Source organism: Python bivittatus, unplaced genomic scaffold (genome assembly GCF_059951505.1).
Source record: "Python bivittatus isolate LINGU-HERP-01145 unplaced genomic scaffold, Pbiv_v1 ctg000080_np1212, whole genome shotgun sequence".
Classification (NCBI taxonomy): Eukaryota; Metazoa; Chordata; class Lepidosauria; order Squamata; family Pythonidae; genus Python; species Python bivittatus.
In genome coordinates, this window is record NW_028277035.1 from 84942684 (window position 1) to 84965773 (window position 23090).

Genomic DNA, 23090 nt, shown 5'->3' on the forward strand with positions numbered 1-23090 from the left:
GCCCTCGAAACAGAAATGGAAGTGCCTTAGATTTCCATCAGCCTGAATTCCTAAGAGGTGCCCCAAATCCTGTCTTGCTCACAATTTCCTGTATTGTGACTACTGAGCAATCCCCCCTCAAAAATCCCCCGTAGTTATACACATTAACCTGCCTATTTATGTGCACACACGTACATACTCATTCCAACTGCACACTACAATGCACATTTATTCAGAAGGGATTCCCACAATGTAGAACAGGTCTTATTTCCATATAAACATCTGGATGATTGCTATCTCATCATCTTTTATTACAACAATTATATTATTTTAAATTGCATAAGTGTTTAATATTGTACTATAGTTATATTAAATTATACATGTGTGTGGCAATAGAGTTAAAACAATATAATTTTATTATTCAAGTTAAAAAAGAAACAGAACTCCTATCATTTTCCAACAAATGTTTAATCAAATCTACCAATTTCAATATTTCACTGTAAGTATCAACATATATATGCAACTATCTATTTTTCCAATACTGAAGAAATTAATCCATAATTATTACACTGTCAGCATATTTAGCTTTCCTTTCCCTGGAGCTCTCTCTCTCTCTCTCTCTCTCTCTCTCCCTACCTACCTACCTACCTACCTACCTACCTATTAAAAACACGTGAAGGTAGCACAGCAGCTTTGGGACATCATTTGAGAATATTATTGCCTTCCTCCTTTTGATATTCCCAAAATTAACATAATACATAATTGATTTCTGTTCAAGTAACTCTGATCATAAGAGCATAAGAAGAACCTTGTGGGATCTGTCCAAAAGCTTCTGTAGTTCAACATTCTGTTTCAAATGCAACCAGACATCCCTCTTGTTTCCAGAAACCCTTATTAAGAGGTATAGCACCCCTAGGAGATTAGGTAATCCATAGCCTCCACAGCTAGAGAAGTTTTTAATAGTCCTCTTTCCTATAAATATATTTGATTTCTTTCTAAAGCTATCCAAGTTGTATGTTTTGTCGTTGCAAATTCCACAGGTTACTTGTTCACTGTACAAATAAGTCATCCCTGTTATTTAAAGGGGTTCAGACCCAAAGCTACGTATCTAGTCCAGCATTGTCCCCACAGTGACCAAGTAAGAGAAGGTTTATAATCAGGGTTTCTTCTCTTAATGCATAATAATCACTGTTTCTTCTCTCAACCCACAATCAATTGCATCCTTCCACTCCTGTTCCTCAGCAACCAGCATCAAGGGACATATTGCTTCTGATCTGAATGTAACATATCACCATCATGAATGTATGGTAATAATAATCAGTCACTTAAACCTTCATGAATTTGTATAATTAACAGTGAAGCCATCCAAATTATGGGCATCATGCCATCATTAAAGTAAACAGAATAATGGAGAAATCCGTTCTTTCATCTAAGCCATTAGCTAACCAGTTGTATTAAAATTATGAGGCCGCACATAATTTTACAGCATTATTTACTAAGATTGTCTCACCCATTGATTTTATGCAGCAGCAAAGGTTCCTTAATTGGCAAGCATGGATCACAACATGATCAGGACAATTATGCATACTGCTATGGCCCTCTTATCTTTTTTCATCTCAAAGTTCAATGTGTTGTCTTCAGCAATATTCAGGATCATGATCTGGTAAGTGTATTTCTTGTAAAATATATAAGAAAGGATAATTGGTCAACTAGAGCATTATTCAGACACCAGCAGAAGTTTTTAAAGTCAGGTGTGCATATTCAAAGGCTAATTACAGCCCTTGACCCAACAAAGTCTAGTCCTTGGCCCCATGATTTAAGTCAATGTTTGAGCTGAGATAAAACCAAGCCAAGTAGCCCATCTGTTGCTGTCCTGCAACTGCATGAACATCTGGTGAGAAGAAGCATTCGTTCAAAGGTTTCTGTCTGGGTAACAACATTGGTCATGTAGAGTTACTGCTTGCATGGTCCCCTCCCCACAGCCAGCCTCTCCCCATTTACCTATTGACTTAAACATTTGTATTAACATCTGCTTGAGGCTTCTTAATCTGGAAGCTTATCTTGGTACAAGATCAGAATATAAAAGTCTTTCCATATGTCTACGCAGTAGACTTTCCCTCTTATTCTTACACTGTTTAATAGCTGCCTCACTGACAACACCTCATGCTGAAGTTGAAGACTGCCTTGTGGGTCTTTTCACTGCCTCCTCCCTAAAGACCTCTTCCACAACCTCACACCACTCTAGAAGCCCTACAGCAGATTTTTGTCATGCGAGGAGGAGCCTGGAATGGAAGATCAAGGCTATCAGGAGAGAGGGAGTGCATTCCAGGAGAGGGTACAAAGCAAGCGCTTTCTCAGCCCGCAGCAAGACCGTGAGAAGAAGAGGCGGCTTAGGCTAGCCCCTCCCTAGAGTCTCACGGGGTATATCCACTAGTTGCTTTAGCATAGATTTAGTCTGGCGAGATTCTGTCTTTAGGGTGCAAGCAAATAAAGAAACTGTGCTGGACTGCATTGCCTCATCGTTGTTCTTGGGCTGGGCCTGACAATTTCATAGCCTTTTCCACCCACCAGAATCCAGGCTTGGAGTGAAAGTCATTCCAAAATATGCCTCCTTCACAAAATCCCCATCACCCTCCCATACTGTTTTCTCTACTTTCAGGAGCAAATATCTGAAAACAGGGGTGAAGGTAAAGTACCTGGATAAGGAGGGCTACCGGTTCAGCTACTTCACCCGAGGGGAGCCCAGATGCCGACCATCTGTGCTGATGCTTCATGGATTCTCACTCAACAAAGACATGTGGTTAAATATCATCCAAGTAGGTCTTCCTTTTATTCTAGCCTGAGTGGTGCTGGTCTGGCCCCGGGATACTTGATGCCAAAGAAGAAACGTACTGCACTCTTGCTCAAGCCTAGCTCCTTTTAAAGGAAATGGGTCAGAACAGTTCCGCGTGTCCCATCTGCCTACAGCCCCCAACCCCCCTTGCTATTAGACAGAGTGGGATGTGTGGAAGAGGGAGCAGCATTGCAATGTCCAAGGAGAAAGCTGTGGGTTGCTAATTGCTATGTGACCTGGCTGTCTAGTACAGCCTGCCCCTCTCTGGTCATCTGCCAAATATGAGGACCATCTCCAGAGTTCCCAGCTAGGATGGCCCCTGCCGATGTCCACATCTAAGGTTCTGCCCATTTTTCTGCTTCTTTATCTTCTTGGGGGTAGCTGAGAACCAGCTATCTGCCACTATGGATAAAGCAGACCAGGAAACTTCTCCCAGTCCTTAGGATACAAGTGGAGAAGCTGTGGCACTCCTGATGTTAAGGCATCACTTATCCTCGCCAAGCTGCTGGAAGATGGAACTGGCTGATGTCACAAGAGGAGTTGCCAATGTTATGAGACATCAGGAACCATTGTGCAATTTTTCCCAATAAAAATAATATTAAAAAGACAGTTGTGGAAATCTCATGTAATCGCATGCATTCTTTCCTGGATGAAATCTTATGCAAGGATACTGAGGTCTTATGCAATTTGCTGGTCTTTGGACTTAATTGATGCCTTTTTAAAAGATCAGTAGGCACCACTATGAATCCTAACCTGTCCTGGTGGAACAGCTAGCAAGGGAGTGAAAGCCAAAGAGGGGTAATCATCTCCCCAAATAAATCAATGTGTTGTGAGCATGCTCACTGCCTTCCAAAACACATCATTTGGTGGCAGCAGTTGAAGAGGGGAAAAAGATGGGGTGGGTTGGGGGCAAAAGAGAACTGGATCTGGTTCTGGGACCAGGAGCAACCTTTCCTCTCCGCTGTTCCACCTGTCCTGGTGGAACAGCTAGCAAGGGAGTGAAAGCCAAAGAGGGGTAATCATCTCCCCAAATAAATCAATGTGTTGTGAGCATGCTCACTGCCTTCCAAAACACATCATTTGGTGGCAGCAGTTGAAGAGGGGAAAAAGATGGGGTGGGTTGGGGGGCAAAAGAGAACTGGATCTGGTTCTGGGACCAGGAGCAACCTTTCCTCTCCGCTCCTTCTTTTGGTTGGATTCCTCGGATTCACATGCAAAACCATTTCCCCATAGAACTTTCCTAAGGACCTCCACTTGATCTGCCTTGATCTGCCAGGTCACGGGGGAACCACTCGCTTGCTGGCAGAAAGTTACACAGCAGTTGCTCAGGCTAAAAGGCTACACCAGGTAGGGCCTTTCTTCAGCTGTGATGTGATGCACTGTTCTTTGAAGACAGCCAACGGGGAAGGTGGGGAGGGATGAGGCATAGATATAAACCCAAGGAGAAACTTTACTATGCAGTGAAAAATATATAAAGCTGTCTGTTCTTTGTATTAAAAATGTAGAATCCCCTTTGAGTCAAGCATGAGTCCCGGTGACTTCATGGATGTGTCTATTTGATTTCTTGGAGACAAAAGAAAGAGTTTTGCCACTGCCTCCTTCCAGAATAATTTTGGTTTTACGTTTTCACTCCTAGTTTTACTTTTTCACTCCGGATCAGATATTCCTAATATTAGCCAGGTTGAACCCTGCTTAGCTTTCCAAGATGGACCAAAGTTGGTTAGATGTTGCCATCTAGCAGGAATCTTTTAATTAAAGGTGCTTATAAAGGAAACCCAATGCCTTACAATCAATCCATTCCAAAGTCTCACAGCTGGTTAGATGTTGCCTCCTGGAATGTTGTGCAAAGCCAAAAAATGGAATTACTATAGTTTCAGAAAGAATGGGTAAGGATGGATAAGCTTATCAAGAAAACACAGCCACAGTCGCTTTGTTCCCAATGCTCGTTTCAGTTTGTCGAGTGTGCTGGCCTGAACCACAAGCCTTTCCACCTGGTTGGCATGTCCATGGGAGGCATGGTTGCTGGGGTTTACGCAGCTCTCTATCCAAGCCACGTCTCCTCCTTAGCCCTCCTTTGCCCAGCTGGTAAGTGTCTACATGGCGTGAATGAACTCTGAAGGAAAAGGCCAGAATGCTTGGCCCAGACCCTAGACTATAAAAAGAGAACTTGATGGGCTGTTTAGGACATGGTTTCTCTCATCAGATACAATACTTCTTTTGGAGTATTGGAATTGGATCCATGGGGCTGCCTTGGGAAACTGCTCAGAATGTTAACTGTTTAAAACACGGTGGTACATTTCTATTTAGTATAACATTTTAGCCTATCTTAAAGATTTTTTAAAGATTTTTTCATGCAGCATCCAGAGATTTAAAAACAATCCTGACCATGTATTATGATGTGCGGCCCTCTCCATGGTCTTTAGAAAAGGCATGGGGGAAGTGATGATCCAGTAGATCTTTTGGTGGTAGCAGTACTCTTCACGTAGGGTCTACCTTCTGCCTTGATGGTTAAGGTTTATGCCTTTGGCTACCACCTTTTTTTCCTATCCAGTCTTTTAACCAACAGTTATTCCACTTGTACCAGCTGTGGATGTAATCAATGAAATCTAATTATGACGTAATAAGTGTTGTAGTATTATATACATTCTTTAAAAAAACGCTGTCCCTGCAATTCCTGTTCAAACGGGGTAGCAATGTTGTGTCTGTCTTATATTAATTTTGCACTTTCCCCTACTCACAGGCGTGAAGTATCCAATTGATAGCGAGTTTTTTGCCCGCGTCCGTGAGCTGGTTTTCTCTAAGGAGTCTGCAGAGAGTGCTATTGTCCCAGTTACAGAAGAGCAGACAGAAAACTTCATGAAGCTGTGCTTATACCATCCCATCTTTTTAAAGATTCAGGTGAAGATCAGACCTTTCACAGATTGCTGTGTTGTTTCTTAGTCTCTTCTGATAACATCTTCTGTCTCTGCACTTCTGGTTCTCCTTTAAGTATTTTAACGGGGTGGCCAAAGAGAGCACAAGAAGCAGAAGGTGAAAGAACACAAACATTTCAAAAATACTCAATCTGGAAAAGAGATGTGTGGAAAGGTAGGTCCGTCCATCCATCCATCCATCCATCCATCCATCCATCCATCCATCCAAACATTCCTTTTTTTTTTTTTAAGAAAGGAATCCTGGAGCTGCTTACCATGAAATAAATAACCAAGACATTACCTGTCTTCAGGTTTGCAATTTACAAGACACAGAAGAAGGGAGGGAGGGAGGGAGGGAGGGAGGGAGGGAGGAAGACGTAGAGATGGCAAAAGAGAGAAGAAAACAAATGCAGGCCTTATTTATTATTGTTTGCTTATTAGTTAGATTTATGCATTGCCTTTCCTCCAGGAGCTCAAAGCAGGGTACATAACATACCCTCCTCCCTTTTTCCCCACAACTATCAGCCTATAAGGTAGGTTGGGCTGAGAGATAGACACCACTTAGCCACTCAGTGAGCTTCCATGGCTGAGAATGGACATGAACATAAGGCCTTGCGATCTTAATCCAACATGGTAACACAGGGACATGAGTTCTTCAAATTAAATTACATCTTACATAATCCCAGAAAGCAAACAATGCAGGGGTGATGAATCTGGTTCTTCAGCAGAAGATGTAGAATGGTCCTGCTTCTCTTCTACTGCTAGATGCCCAAGGATCCATTTAGTTCCATATTGTTTACTCAAGTTGGCAACAGCTCACCAGATGTCTCACTTTTGGATGTCTTTAAATGTCTCAGATGCAAAGAAAGAGCTGGAAGAAAGAAAGGGGAGGAGGGTAGCCAGGGTCCCTCAACCTGCAGCCACAGACCAAGAATAAATGTAGCAAATACATGGACAGCGACAGCTTTGCCTTTTGCTGGTTCAAATTTCTCCAGCTGGCACCTTCCAAATCTGTTAGACTGCAACTTGCACCATTCCCAGTTGGCATGGAATCCTAGGAGTTGCGGGCCAATACACTTGGAAGGTATCGTACTTGTTCGCAACTAAGCTTCACACTGGGTTATGAACCCACAAGACTGGAACAGATCTAATGTTAATCTCATTGTTTATAGCAAATGATTAAGTTAGTCTTAAATTAATAGAACAAAAATTAACAGAAGATGTCTATTATAAGGTTTTAACCTAGTTGAAATAAATCAAAACGTAATTCTTTGGTTCCATCTCTCCATACTACCAACTTAAAATCACCCGTAAAGCAATACGTCAGCCTTCCAGATGGGATCGATCCACAAACTCTCCAGTCTGGACGTTGCAATCCCAGCTCGTATGGAATCTGAGGAAAGCAGTGACTTGCACTGTAATTACTGGATTGATATACTGCCCTTTTATCAAAGAGTAGTGCTCATTAAAAGCTAAAAGTGAAATGATTTAAGATATAATAACAATAACAATAAAGCGATTTAAGATATAATTAAAATAACAACAAAAACACAATTCAAGCAAACCTCCTGATTTTTCACTTTAGAAAGAAAGCAATGGTTTGGTATATAAATACAATATGGAAACCTGAGGATATATCAGGTCCTTTTCTTGCAGATTGGACATTTTTGTCAAGGCAGGTTGTCCCAGCACTGCAGAAAGTCCCCCCACTCTGCTTGTCTTAGATCTTTCTTTACCAAAAGAGTGTCTCCATTGTGGGGCATTATCAGCTAAAGCCTAATAATTGACTTTTCACAATATCCACAAAAGGCATCACTCTATGACATGGCTAGAAATTAAATTGGCTACCTGCAGACTCTCAACCCTGGGGACGACTGATGCAATTTTTTACAACTCTGCTTGACTGAAACTGCCCATGGATGCTTCTTAAAAATTAACTGTTTTTCCCAAGACTATCTTCATTCATCTTCATTGATTCAGTTTTATCCTGCTTTTTCCTCATTGTTGGCTTGTTGTCAAGAATGGGCTTGAACCCATCACCGCAAACTGACTTCAACCAATACCTCCAGCCTATTATTGAGGATCTCCCATTCTGTGAAATACGTAAGAGAAGACTTGTTTCCAAAATTACTTTGAAAGGATAAAAGAATTTCAGTGAAGAGAACTATATTCACCAATGGGATGAAGTGCCCTTGACTTATTATGAGCTGGCAGGGGTGTGGATGTACCGCTAGAGGCGATAGATAGATAGATAGATAGATAGATAGATAGATAGATAGATAGATAGATAGATAGATAGATAGATAGACAGACAGACAGACAGACAGACAGACAGACAGACAGACAGACAGATAGATAGATGTGCATGTTTAGCCTCCCTGGACACAATTGATCATGGTGGGGAGCAAATGACAAAATGTACAACAAAGGGGCTCAAACTCCACTCCTTACATTCTTGCACATGATGTCATGACACAAATATGGAAGGGCAAACTTGCTTCAGAAGAAGGTGATGCATATTTCATCATGTTGGCGTCACTGTGGTTGGGAACGGGCATCTTTATTCTTGGCTGCTCAGACTTTCCAAAAACTTTTAAGAAATTGCAAAACAAATGTCGAAACAGCATTACTTCTGACTTGTATTTTTGTCTCTCCACTTTTAGCTCCTAAAGGGATACCTTGAGGATCGGAGATCACATAAGATGGTTTTTGTGAAGTGTAAGTACAAGGCACAGTATGGACCAGTCTCAGCAACGCCCCACATTTCATGGAGGCAAACCTACATTTAGCACCAAGAGAATCCATCCGTCCAGGGACCTGCAGCGAACACCAACTCTTCAATCAGTGCATGCTTGTTGTCTTTGCATGTTATATCTTAGAGACGGTTTCTGATTTTTAAAATGTTAAATAGCCTTGGAGAAAACAGCTATGTCTTGATATATTATGGAATAGCTGTCCCACTATGTACCCTGAGGTTCCACAGTCCAGTTCTCCTTTGTAATCACAATGGGGCAGCCTTTCCCAGTTTACAAGCCCTCCAAGGGCGTTAGGAATATAACCCCCCTAATGCCCAGTCAACACAATCCCCACTGGCTGAGGATTCCAGGAGCTGCTGTCCAACTACATCTAGAGAGATGCAACCTGGAGAGGCTGCAGGGATGGCATTTAATCAGGCAAGTAGGAGACCAAAGGGTTCAAGTTACTCCTCCAGTGGAATGTTCCTTAATCAAATTTACTCATCCTGTTATTCCTAAGAAAAAGAAAACTGAAGACCATAAACAGGAAAATCACATGTCAGGTGTAACTGCTTATTGGGAATGGAAAGAAACAACCCAATTCTGCTTCCTTTTATTCGGAAAGGTTTTCTGGACCTCACCAGTAGTGAGTCGAAGTACAGCCTCCATGACAACATGAAGAAAATCAAAGCTCCCACCCAGATCATTTGGGGAAAGGAGGACAAGGTAAGGAATGTGTACATGTCTCTGTGTTTGTACACACTGTGTGTAATTTTAGAATCAGGCAAGAGAACCATATATACAGTGGGAATTGTTGTATTACTAGAGCATTTCACTTCTCAACAATTTCATGGTTGGTCTGAGTTCAAGGCTCAGTCCCTACCTTCTCTATACTGGAAGGTGATGTCCTCTAATCCAAGAAGGGCTGGAAATATTTGCCTACCTTTCTACAGTAGCAGAAATGAACCATTTTCATTAGTGCGAGGGCTTTGCATGGCTTGTTCAGGGACACACTCCAAAAGAGGGCAGGATGAGGACTTATTTGGGAGGCTTCAGGGTCAAAAGAGCCTATTAGGCTTAAAGCACTCATTTTGCCCCTTAATCCCCTACTCCATAATTCACACACAGAGAGCTCAATCTGTTGGCTCCATCCATTCTGCGAGGTCTCAGGGGTCAGCAAAAGTTGCACACAGGCCACAGCCTTATGGATCTAATTTAAGTCCATGAAACATCCAAGTACTGCCAGCAACAATTAAATACAGGTACAAACATACACAAGGCAACAGCCACTGATAACCGTGTGTCAGTACAACTTACATTAGTGCCTTAACAGAACCTACATATTATCTGGCATTAGAATCCAAAGTACTAGAAACCTAACATCTGGGGTCAGGGAAATGGGGGCTCTCACAGTGCCAGTTGTAGCAGGTCTAAACACTACATTATACAGGTGTATGCATTCAGGAAGTCCAAACATGAAACAATAACCAATCAATATAATTTACTAAAGAAGATTTTGGATGATTGATATAGAAGGTAATGAAACTATTACTTAATATCCAATCAGTACAATTGGTGGTCTACAGGCTATCACAAGTTTTTAAGCAATTAACAGTCTAAGATGAACAATGAAGGGTCCCACGAACACTTCTTAATAACCAAAGCAACGTGTATCCAACATAATATAACAGAGAGTGCATTAGGATGACCACAAGAGTAGAAAAGAACCAGCAGAGAGGAAGACGCGGGCTGGCAGAAATACTGAGAATCTTTAACAGATCGTATGCAGAATTTAGCTACAGATGAAGAAAGCTGGAGAATAAAAACAATTCAGCGTTTCTCATCAGGGTGAGAGGCAAGATATTCAGAGTTAGGCTGAAAAAGCACGAGGCTTCTCACCAAGCCAATAAACAGAAGATGTAAAGATATGGCATTCACACATGCACACACAAACACACATACACAGCACAGGTACAGCTTAGCTTGGGACTGGATAATACAGGCTATCCTTACCAAAATCCAGGATTGCTTCCTAACAATCCCTACAGTTGTGGGGTGGGGAATAGGTATTCTGCACTAATGTCTACATTATGGTGGTCAGGTGGATAGCCACCTCCTTCTGTAAACATGTGCATGTAATAACCAAGTGTAGAGAGTAAGGAAGATGCCTTTGTCAGAGTTATGTAGAAGCTGTTGCCTAGGCAAAAGGAGCAGAAGCATTTTTCAAAGTCCACAATGAGATAACATTCAGAAGCGGCTCAGACAGACCACCCTAATTTACTGAACTATAAGCAAGAGGAGGTACAGCGCAATCAGACTTGCAAGATTTTGTTATGATAGCCAATCCCAATAAATGCAGTTTTAAGTTAGTTAAGTTAAGTTAAGACCCAGTCTGGTCTACCTAATGGGGCTGGCACCAACAGGCTGTTAGGCTCCAGCCAAATAGTGTTTTCCACCAAAAAGGATCAGAAGCTGTTTCCTTCACTTTGGTTAAAATATGACTGATTTGTAACGTGATCAGCATAATCAGCTTCTTAAGTCTTCTAGTTTAAGTAGCTCTTGCTGTAAGAAAAGATGAGAACTAAGGTTTTAAAGGGCAGACAAAGACTTAAGCCAAGAGATTCCAGATATCCTGGAACAAAACTAAAAGGTTTAATGAAGCGAAGATTAAACTTAATGACTTTATCCTTGAAGAAGCAGGAATATACATAATAGAGTTCAGCAGCTTCATTAATTAATGGCTTTCAAGCCAGGAGGTTATTTCTATGCACTTTAAAAAGATTTCAAGGGGAGGGGGAAATTCAATGTTTCTCTGCTGTGTAGGTCCTTGATTCTTCGGGTGCAGAAGTTCTGGCGGCTGCCATTCACAATTCCCAAGTGCATCGGCTGGAAAAATGTGGACATTTCATAGCCCTCGAGAGGCCCAGGACATCCGCGCGGCTCCTCTTGGAATTCTACAAATCGGTCTGTGACTCAGCCAAGCATAAGAAGGTGGCCTGAGTCTCAGGAAGTGTCAGATGGCTGGAGACGGTCTGCCCCATCAACAGTCCTGAATTGACTTCTCTGGCTGGTACAACAGGAGCTTCAACCCAAGATATTTGGTAGGCAGCAGGGGAGGTGAGGATCTGGTGAAAACTAAGCTTTGCCACACCGTTCCAGGAAGACTGATCGAGAACTGATCCATCTCTTCTAACAACGCTTACACTTCCACAGTCTGTTTAGCGTGATTAGATATAACTATTCAGTGGAATGTCACTCCTAAGCAGCAATATCATAAGATGGCTAATTGTCTTCATGTCCTGCTTTTTTTGTTTTTTGTTTTGGTATAAATTTTATTAAAAGTTTTAAAGAGAACATGAAAACTAAATCTTCTCTTGATTTTATTTTACAATCCCCTTGAGAAAATTCTAGTACATCACAATAAGTTAACCATTTGTGTTTACTTATCATTTCTTGTCTATAAAATACTCTATTCCATACTCTAAGAATGACCCACCTGACATAATGATTTTTGAAGTCTACATTAACCTTAGCTTTGCCATACTGTAGTTTTCTATGCCACCCAAATCTCAGATCATGTTCTTCTAACTCCAATAGTCTTCTATTTCTCAGCAACACCCTCTCTTTCATCCAAGTTAAACAGCAGGCAGCAAAGTATAATTTCAAATCTGGTAGACCCAAGCCTCTTCTTCCCTTTGCAACTTGTAATAGCTTATATTTATCTCAGGGTTTCTTCCCCTGCCATACATATTTAGATATATCCTTCTGCCATTGTTTAAATGGTACATTAGCTGTCAAAACAGGTATTATCTGAAACAAAAATAACATTCTAGGTAAAATATTCATCTTAATCACAGAAATTCTCCCCAACAGTGACAACTGTACTTTATCCCATCTTAACATATCTTTTTTAAGTTCATTCCATGTCTTAATATAGTTATTTTGAAATAACATACAATTCATATTTTGAAATAACATACAATTCATATTTGCATAGTAATACTCAAGAATTTTACCTTCTTCTCAATCTTAAAATCTGTTTTATTCATCAGTTCTGTTTGATCTTGTATCTTCATGTTTTTTGTTAATCTTTGTCTTCTGTTCGTTCATCTTGAAAGCTACTACTGTAATGCTCCAAATTCTTTTAATTTACTCATTAAAAGTTCAATTCCCTTTAAAGGGTCTGCCAAAACCAAAACCAAGTCATCTGCAAAAGCTCTGAACTTATATGACTTTTTTAATCTTTATGCCCACAATCCTCTCATCTTGTCTTATGTCTCTATTCAATATTCCAAGAACTAAGTTAAACAGGAGAGGGGACAGCGGGCAACCTTGTCTTGTTCCTTTTTGTACCTCACAGGCTTTGATTAAATCTCCATTAACAATTATTTGTGCTGTCTGCGAAGTATAAAGCAGTTTCACTCATTCTATAATATTCTCTCCAAAATTCATATCTTCCAAAACTTTAAACAAAAAAGTCCAAATTGTTAAAATCCTTCTCTGCATCTAAAAAGATGAATGCGGTTGGTTTTTCATTATGTTGTTCCAAATATTCCAAAAGATCCAACACAGTTCTAATATTGTCGTTTAACTGTCTTTTAGGTAAAACCCCACATTGATCCTCATGAATAAATTCTTGCAAAATTATTTTCAGTCTTTCAGTCAAAACCATTGTAAACATAATCATTGTTCAATAATGATATTGGTCTGTAGTTTCTTGCTAAAGCCAAATCTTGTCCCACTTTAAGTATTAATGTTACATCAGCATCTTTCCAAATTTCTGGCATCTTTCCTCCTTGAAAATAGAGTTCATTGTTCTTTGTAGAGTTTGTAAAAGTTCATCCTCCAAACACTTAGAATACAGACTCGATAACCCACCTGGCCCAGGCACCTTTCCTGATTTGCTCTTTTTAATAGCTTCTGAAACTTTTCTTATTGTTATAGGTCCATTCATAATTTGTCTTTGTTCTTCTGTAATCCTTGGTAAATTTTCTTTTCTGATTTATTCATCTATTTTCTCCACTGAAATATCATGTGCTCTATATAATCTAGAACAATATTGATAAAAAAAATTTTGTATAGCCACATTATCCATTAATACAGTATCTTCCTCTTGTAATTTCAATATCATTTTCTTTTCTCCTTCTCTTCGTAATTTATAAGCCAACCGTTTCCCTGGTTTATTCGCAAATTCAAAATTTCTTTGTTTCACATAATTCAAATTTTTCTCCCCATTTCTCTTATTGTTAACATGAATAGCTAATGCTGTAAAAACTTGATTGGTTGAGAAATACTTATAGTCCCTGGGGAATTCTTTAATTCTTTTCTTTTTACCTCATCCAAAATATTTTGTGTTTTCTCTTGCCTCTTCCTCTTAAGTTCAGAATTACGTTGTATCAAGTAACTTCTGATAAAGGCTTTTCTTACATCCCAAACCATTCTCAAATCAGTACCTTTATTTAAATTCTTTTCAAAAAATTCTTTTCTTTTTGCAATCCTCAACAATTTCTTCTTTCTCTAACAATACTTCAATTAGTCTCCATCTGAAAGAACTAGATTTTCTTTTATAAACCAGATTCATAGGATTATGGTCTGGAAAAGTCTTTGGTAAAATCTCTACTTTGGAAATTTTAGTAGCCAAGTCTTTTGAAGTCCAAATCATATCTATTCTTGAAAAGGATCTATGTCTTTCTGAAAAATAAGTATACTCTCTTGAGCTGCTGTTTTTCTGTCTCCATATAACAACCAACCCTAAATTGTCCATCAAATCAAAGAAAACTTTTGGTAATATTCTTTTCTCTTATGTACAATTCTAATAGGAATCGCTTTCAAAACAATTATATCTATATTATCCATTTTCAATCTTGTACTAAAATGCTGCTGCAGGACTTGATCTCTTGTTTTCTTTCTAACAAAATGCACCAAAATATCTTTAGGGACACTCCTCATTCTGGAAAATCTGAAATTTATTCTACAGACCTTATCCATTTCTGTGCCATATCCTCCCAGTCCAAAAAATTTGCCAAAACGTTAATAATCCATTCTCTAATATTTTCATCTGGAACCTCTGGAATAGCTCTGAATCTCAAACAGAATTATTTCTCTCTCAATTCCAATAAAGCCAGATTGTCCAGTTCTCTTTCCAACTCTCTGCCTTGAACCTCTGTCTTACTCCCTAAAATTTCCACTTTTATCATTAATTTGTTTTACCTCTCCAGATATTTGCTTTATAGAATTTTCCTGTGATGGAAGGCATGAGCGGGGAGGATTCTGGAATGGAAAGTCAAGAGAAAGAGACTGGCCCCTCCCTAAGGGCATAATAGTTGCTGTCGCTGGGGGATCAGAGTTAGTCTGGTGAGATTCTGTCTATTAGGTGCAAGCTAATAAAGAAACTGAGCTGATTTCTGGACTGTCTCATGTGATTCTTGGGCTGAACCTGACATTTCCATCTTTTTAACATCTTCTTTCATCTCCTCTCTCAACTTTCCAAATCTTTCATCCATTCTTTTTTCAAAAACATCCAATTTATTTCTCATCTATTCAAATAATTTCTGTGTAACTATTTTTTTCTGCAGGTTACTCTTGCAAGCCCCTCCTGCGCTCTCTTGTCATTTTTCTAGTAGCCATTTTTCTTATAGTAATTGAAAAGTGAAGGTGTCTACAGCAAGCAAAAGAAAAAGACAAAAAAACTTTTTTTTCCCTTACTATCTGTTTATGGTTTTGATACTCTTGTTTTGATAGCCACAACACACATCACATCTCTATGCCAACTAAACATCACAGTCTGTTTCTTTACCTTATCTTTTATTATGTAGAGTCCCCCAATTAAATACACTCTTTAAAAATAAACAGCAAGCATTCCCATGCAGGACTGGTCTCTTTAACTGGCTTAGTGCAAATTTAAACCAAAGCGCTTTTGTCAAAAGTAAACATGATAAAAATAAAAAATAAAAAAATAGAACAAAAAGACTGTCTCCTTATCCATTTTAAAACTTTCTTAAATCTTCTCTTTCTTAAGCTTTTTGCAAAGGATTCTTGAATCTTTAAATAAAAATCTCTCTTTCTTGGGTTTTTGTTTTGTTTTTTGTTTTGTTTTTTGGTAATCCTGAAAGGAGGTTTTGAATTTGATGTGGTTGAGAAAAGTGTGCTGAGCAAGCCAAACCATTGATTTGTTTTTATTCAGTAAAATTAAGCATTCCTTCCTCCAAATTTTTCCCCCAACAAAAGAAAGGTCACCCAGGGAACTTCTATGGTTGAGAGAGGATTGGAATTTGGTTTCTCTGGTTCTCGTCCAATACTATGATATATGGGCTCAGGGCAAGCAAACAGTTCTTGAGCTTTAAACAGGCTCGAACACTGATTTTATGAGCATTGCTTCGTATTAATGCTGCAACATCACAAGTAGAGAACACTCCCTCAGAATCATGCTTTTCCTTTACAAAGAGCTCGGTTCTTAGTAATTAAGGTTTTGCAATGTAGTAAAAAAATGACATTAGTTAAGGCAAGTAAATAACCCTCTCCCCCAATCCGCTTTGCCAGAGACTTGAGAAACAATAAACCCTGTCACCTCAGCCATATATTTCTTAGTGATCACCTGTCCAAATACTAACCTGGTTCAACCTGGCTTAGCTTTTTGAGTTTAGCCAAGGCTGCCCCTTCTATCTGTCTTGGATCGATACATAATTAGGCATAACCTGAAAGTCAAAAGTGAAAGGAAGTTGACAATGGATGGAACTTCTATAAGCAGAGGGCAGCAATATTGGAATATATCCATTGAGTCAAAACTTAGGCTATGAACTGAATGGTCTATTGAAGAATTATAATGAACAGGAGAAGGGCAGCAAGGTAAAAGGTTTTGAAGGTTTCTGGAAGGAAGGAAGGAAGGAAGGAAGGAAGGAAGGAAGGAAGGAAGGAAGGAAGGAAGGAAGGAAGGAAGGAAAGGGAGGGAGGGAGGGAGGGAGGGATACTTGAAAGAGGAGATAGCATAAAATGTAAAAAAAGAGGAATTAGCATCAGAAAGTATAGGTTTAATAGCAGTTTAGCAGTGGCACTGTTTCATGCACAGCAGAGACAAGTCCTGGTATAAAGCAAATGAACATCTGAAGATGCTACAGGCTTGTTTATTTGTGTAACAGATTTTGATAACCACCCATCTACTCAAGAAACTCTGGATAGTGAACAGAAATAAACATAACCAAACCATACAAATCCAATTCAAGTGAAATTTGGTTGGGCCTCTAAAAATTATACTCTTAACATAGCAAGCATAGCCACACCCATGCCAGAGCTCTATCAACATCTGAGCTCTAGGGCTGGGGGAAGAGCCAGGTCTTCACAGCCTTCCAATAGGGTCGGGGCCATCCGTATCTCAGGGGAAAGGCAAACTCTTGTGTGCTAATTGTCCTAATTGAGTCTCTCTCAGCAAGCAAGTCCTCTACAAGATGGCAAAAGATATTTGCTCCATTAATAATTTACCTTTTGAAGTGATACATCTAAGATGTTTAAGTATACACTTAAAATACTTTTGTGGAATAACCTTCTAATAACACAAAGCTAGAGCAAAAAGTTCTGGAAAAAGAAATGAGAGAATATAAAGAAATTTAGAGCTGACAGGTCTGCAATGCCTAGAAAGAGAGAAAGGATAAGAATCAGCAATGGCAGCAGCGTACGCGGCAGGGCAAAGAGGGGCTCAGACTGACTTCAGCGGCACGTCAGGGTTGCCACACAATCTCCACCCCTTTTCTGCATGTGTTATGACATCACACACAATGTTGCAATGTTGCCTTCATCATTCTGACAAGAGTGGTGAGTTCCTATGGACACCACTGGGCAGTGGAAACTACTGATGTAATGTTGGTAGCTTTCTGCTAACTGAAGGAGGAACCTTGCAGGCAAAAATAGTAATAGTTTAAAAGAAAAATTAAGCAAATGTGTGCAGCATATCTGTACAGCGTTATCCAGTTGCAAGCTTTAGAATTTCTTTTTTTAAGCTGCACAGTTATTCATAGAGCTGGAACTGAGCAGGGATGACTTGAAAATTAGGCTGACCAATCACCCCACTTCCAAAAGGGAGAAAATGGAAGATCCTGCTGTCAGAATGCCAGGGCAAAAAGGAATGTCACCCAGTGGCTTGCAGGGGAGTTGGGAAAGGTTAAAGGTAAAAGCTAGACTGGAGGATGCAGGAACAGGGTCTTCTAAGATGCTTAGGTAGGGGCAGATCCTAGGAAGATTTCTTTTGACACCAGGTTATAATTTAACTAGTTGCAGCCCTAAAAATCAAGCAATGGGAGGAGGAGAAGAATGGGGAAAGGAAGCTATTTGGGAGGGGGAAGAGAGAGAGCTAGCTCAGACACCCATAATAGACCCTAACCTGGGGTGTTGTAAGAAGAAAAAAGAAAGGGAGCAATGGGGAGAGGAGAAGAGAGTTAGAAAGAAGAAGAAAAGCAAGAGTGTTTGGAATGAGCAGAGAGTTGCCCACCTCCCCAGGATAAAGGCTACTGAGCAAGTGCTAAAGAGGAAACGATGGAAGGCAGAGAAGCTGGGTGCTAAGTCAATGGGGTGTGAAGGGGTTCTTCTGTGAGGAGAAGCTAAGAAGTGGCTTGGAGATCTCATCCAAGAAGCAAAAGATACCAGGACAAGAAGGAGGAGAGAAACTGGGTTGAACACCAGCAACAGACCAGCAGCTGCAGGAGACATTGGTGGAGACAATGAGAGCAAGCACATTTTGGAAGAGCAGGAAGGAGAGCTGTTTGTTACTAGCCTATTCATTCAGTGGCTTAGGAGAACTTTCCTACTGTACTGCTGGACACTCTGTTCATGTGTCTGTATGTTGTTTCTTAATGATATAACTAAAAGGGTCCTCTTTTTTCTTGGATAGCCCAAGAGGGAGGGAAGTCATCTGAGATCTGGCCATCTTGGTGAAAGGGTTGGCAGCCTTTGATTGATGAGAATAAATTCTATAGGAGCTGCAAGAGATTCTGCCTGGCAAATCTCTGGGGTTCAACCCTCAAAACCCAGGGCCAGCTGAGGCTACATGAACATGTCAAAAATGTTGCAAAACCAATTCTTACCACTTATAAGAGTTGTAAATACCACTACATAAAAACACATATAATTCAGTAATGCACAGAAATAGCAATCAATCAAAAGTAGTCAGGAATATGATCCTAGGAGCAAAAAAATATATTATAGGAAGAATAAGCTCAGAAAGAAAGTTTGGGGAGCATGTCATGATCCAGATGAGAAATGGCATCAAGTCTGGCCAAGTATTCTGAATAAAGCATTATTCTGATTGGATAGGGTAGGTAAGAAAAAAATTGGACAGTACATTTTAGGAAGATTTTTAATCCTGATCTGGAAGACTCTCAATTACCTTCCAGGAAATGAAAAACGTGTCCATGGCCACGCATTACAACCAAGGAGATGAACTTTCACGCTCTCCATCTGAATATTCCATCTAAGTAAGACCCCACAGAAGGACACAGGGCCTGGCAAGGTCTTCAAGACAGAAACTATCCATGCATCACTTTCCTTAATGTGGGATGGGGATAGAGTTGGGGGAGTAGGTAAGTTTTGATAATTGGATTTAGTCATCTCTTTAATTAAGTTCACTCTGGTTTTCTGCAAGTATTTTTTTCAGAGGTGTTGAAAGGGAGCCTGGCTAGCATCTGATATCAAAAGCAGCTTGAAGGGCAGCTGACAGGCCTTGCAAAGGTTGCACTGCAACACACACACCCTTCCTCCTGCTTCAGAGTGTACCTACCCACTATGCCGCTGGTCAGCTGCTGCTCAGGCTCAGCCAGGTCTCAACAGAAGAGAATATCTGTAGCTCAGAGTTGAACTGTGAAGTTCTTGGTGCTCTCTGAGCTTGATTGTTTGCCTGAAGACATTTCATTACCCAGTTAGGCAATATCATCAGTACCCTGATGATGTTACCTAGTTGGGTAATGAAACATCTGCAAGCAAATCACCCAGCTCATCAAGGTCTCTAATTCAGGGATCAGCACAGAAGGACATCCCAGTTTGAAAAAAAATCAGATTCCCCACTTGCCTAGGACAAAATGCCCCTGGAAGATAGGGGCTAAGGATGATCTCTCAAGGGCTGAGAGGTGAATCCCCTCCCCAGAGGTCACCTGACTGCCCCACCAATAGAATGATCACTGAAGCATCATTTCATTGATTGACTGATTGATTTAATAAACATGTCTGTCCCTCCTATTCTCAAGATTCTGAGCAGATGCCCAGTTGTATATTAATGGCATGTATGACTGAGAGGAAAAATGTAAAGTTAATGAAACTTTTAGGGAACATATGTAATGCATGCAGGTGCTAATTAAGGATAGAACAGCAATCAGTCCCACAATCTCAATTTGTAAATTAAGAAATACATTTAACCGCCAAAAATTATAAGGTTGCCTAAAATTATGCTATAGTAGGAAAAAAAGGTCAAATAGGTTTAAGCAGGTTTTACAGCATAGTGACAAATAATGTTAAATAACTGGATTTTTAATACTCCAAATTATACATCTGCGTGTCTGTGTATGTGTCTAATCTTGGATTCCTATGCCATATTTTGAGTTACAAAACACTAATTACTCCTTTCTTCATTTTTGTAAACCAGCCTATGGATATGACTGTACATTACTGTGAAATTCTTCTAACTGCTAAATAAATAGCTAATTAAGTACTTCTATATAATTATTTATGTACCTTATACAATAAAGTCAAGCTAGAACGAACAGGTGGCATATGCAAAGTCTCCTGATTTTTTTTACAAAAAAGATGAAGGCGTGAGAAATCTGAAGCCTGCCAGATGTTGGATTCCATACACCTCTAGATCCACCCAGCATAGCCAAAATATCCCACCATTCCTGATTTAAATAGAAATATGGCCAAGAGAGTGCAGATATGAAGAACAAACATATGGGTGGGAATGCATAATCTGTTTTCTGTAAGCCATTTTTATTCTTTCCAACTGAACAGAATATTGAAAAGAAAGTATGTAAAGGAGCCCAAACAGGTAGATTATATGCTGGGAAATGCACAACATTGCTGTGAGAAAAATGGGGATGGGAACATGTTTGTTCCTCTTCATTCCTTGGATTTAAGAGTGATCCAAGGAAACATGCAAACACAACGAATTCCAGTTGCACTTCTAGTCTGGTGTGTGGTACTGTTCTTTTCAATCAGAAGATGTTACTGGACAGAGGAAACAAGACAAGACAAGGAAGGGCATTCCGTTGGTAGGCCCTGCCCAGAGGTAGCTGAGATTGGGAAACTGGGCCTGGTTTATTCACTGAAATATTGCCAAGGAAAGTAAAACTAAATTTCAAGAGAAAGCAGTGGCCACTGATTCCTTTGCATTAACGATTGGCCTCCTCCAGACTTGTTTAATTTGTGGAAAATATAAATGTAGAGCTTCCTATGGTAGGCTTAGCAGAGCAAGAGAATGAGAGAAAGTGTGTGCATGCACGCGATAGGTTCGCAGCACTCATCAAACTTCAAGCCTGCCTGCAATCAGCCCTGGTCTCATCCACTACTATCACAACACCCTGTACCCCACTTGCACAGTCATGCCCTGGAGACACCCATTTTCCCTCTTAAGTCTACAGTTTTGCCCTCGTCTTGTGCCCAGCCCCTGAGTGAGTTCATGTGAAGTTGTCATAAGCCGTGCAGAACTAAAGTAGTATTTCCCCCTTATTCTGACAGTATCCAGCAACAGTCTTAAGCTGTACAAAATTATGTATGCTTAACCGCTTGTTCCATAGGAAAAGTGAGAAGATCAGTAACATTTGAGAAAAGAGAGGTGCTTATTGGGAGTTTCTACACACACAACCAGAGACTTCTTAGTGGCCCCCACTTAGCCTCTCCAGCTGCCATATTGCTATTCTCTCCAAGAGGTGGATTCAACATGTGCAATGACAAGAAAACCACTCGGTAGGCATTGCTGTCAAGAAAACTACATGGACATGTCTGTGTGATCACCAAGATCTGAGCCCAGCTCAAACAAGTTTTCATGCAGGTAGTCCTTGTTTAGGGACCACACTTGGATGGGCAACTCAGTCATTAAGTGAAGCAATCGCTAAGTGAAAAATCACGTGATGACATCTGTGCTTACGATTTACAGCGTCAGAAGGATACAACCCCAAACAGCAGGGGAGCCCAAACGGCAGGGAAACTCGACTCGTAAAGAAGCCAGGTAAAAGGGCAAATCTTATAGCCCTTTTTCCCCACTCCCCCACCCTTGGGAATGCTCACCCTGGTGTTGGAATAATTAGCAAGAAGGGAATTGACATTTATATTTACATTTATTTATTTATGCAATCAATTTATATAGCTGCCCATCTCACCACAGGAGACTCTGGGCAGTATACGTTCATTGAAGAGGAAGGGATTACAAGAGAGTAAGCAGGCATGGGGGAATGGACATCAGAAGGAATAGACGAGGGCCAGCTGTTTGCCTAGCTCGGCCTCTTAGGAGGGAAACAAAAGCCTTAGTGTGAAACTGATTAAGGTCTGAACTATGCCTGCATAGGAGTGTTCAGATCAACTAATTAAAGTCACAGAGCTGATCTTCTGAACTTGCCCTTAGCACTTTTTCGGGTGCTCTGCACTATGGGGAAAAGCAGCTCTGGAAGAGATTGCTTGTTGAGGCAATCTCTCTGCTCAGCGAGTGGGAGGGAAGGAGGGAGGGAGGGAGAAAAAACCGGGTCAGGCGCAGGACAATGCATACTGACTAATGGCAGTTGTGAAACATGACTGAGAGAGAGAGACACTGTGAAGGTTGTCAATGCAGGCATAGGTTGCAAAGTTGCTTTTTCATCACTGTTGTAAGTATGAACGGCTGCTGTCTGAGGCAGTCACTAACCGAGTCACATACGGTATATGCTAAGACTAGAGCAGGAGATGCCAGTCCATCGGATTCATCTTGGAATGGTAGAGCGGTTTCTACAAGGACTTGAATGAGAAAAGAAAAATTCTCTGCCAGGAACTAAGGGGGAAGACCCCAACTCCCAACACACTAGTTTCCAGTGCACACTTAGCTATCCACTCCCTCCTCAGACATCTGCTTTCCCCCCTCACTGGCTGAATGGCATCAGCATTTGAAGTGCTCCACACAGGAAGCAGCTGGCGGCCTTTCCCTTGCCGTGTGCCCATGCACAAAACCTTCCTCCCTGCCTGCTCCCAAACCCAAACAAACATTTCTAAGTATTGTCAAAGGCTTTCACGGCCAGAATACGATGGCTGGTGTGGGTCTTCCGGGCTGTATGGCCATGTTCTGGAAGTTTTGTTTCCTAACGTTTCACCAGCATCAGTGATCGGCATCTTCAGAGGGCGGGAGCACAGACAGGAGCAGTTCTCTCTGTGCCCAGGATGATGTGACCCTTTTTGGGTATTTATAGAGATCAGCGAGGGTACCTGAAGGGGGTGGGGGGGGGGGTTGGGTTAACGAGTGGCTGCTTGTTTTGGTGTCTGAATATGTGTGTATCTTCCTGGGGGTTAGGCAGGGTTTTTTCTTCTATTGAGTTGTTAACGAGTGGCTGCTGAGGGTGATTAGCATGTTCATTGTGTGAATTGTTCACACCTTCTGGTGGTGGAGCTGAGTTCATTGACCTTTTGCAAGCTGTATTT

The 23090-nt window shown here is 40.7% G+C and overlaps 1 protein-coding gene across 1 annotated transcript; it reads left to right on the forward strand.

The window, feature by feature from the left end:
- Positions 1–1363: 1363 nt before the first annotated feature.
- LOC148216763 (monoacylglycerol lipase ABHD6-like) lies at positions 1364–11459 on the forward strand. The gene is made up of 8 exons (XM_088134798.1): positions 1364–1642; positions 2639–2795; positions 4046–4159; positions 4765–4897; positions 5553–5710; positions 8388–8442; positions 9085–9185; positions 11283–11459. Exons 1-8 carry the CDS (start codon positions 1533–1535, stop codon positions 11457–11459), a joined length of 1005 nt encoding a protein of 334 aa, XP_087990924.1. The 5' UTR covers positions 1364–1532.
- Positions 11460–23090: the final 11631 nt, after the last annotated feature.

What these genes read in the sequence shown, in the direction of transcription:
- LOC148216763 (XM_088134798.1), top strand. Translation starts at nt 1,533, where the DNA reads ATGGATCACAACATGATCAGGACAATTATGCATACTGCTATGGCCCTC. An exon ending in ATATTCAGGATCATGATCTG is followed by an intron (nt 1,643 to 2,638) that starts GTAAGTGTATTT and finishes CTCTACTTTCAG; the next exon opens with GAGCAAATATCTGAAAACAG. An exon ending in TAAGATGGTTTTTGTGAAGT is followed by an intron (nt 8,443 to 9,084) that starts GTAAGTACAAGG and finishes TTATTCGGAAAG; the next exon opens with GTTTTCTGGACCTCACCAGT.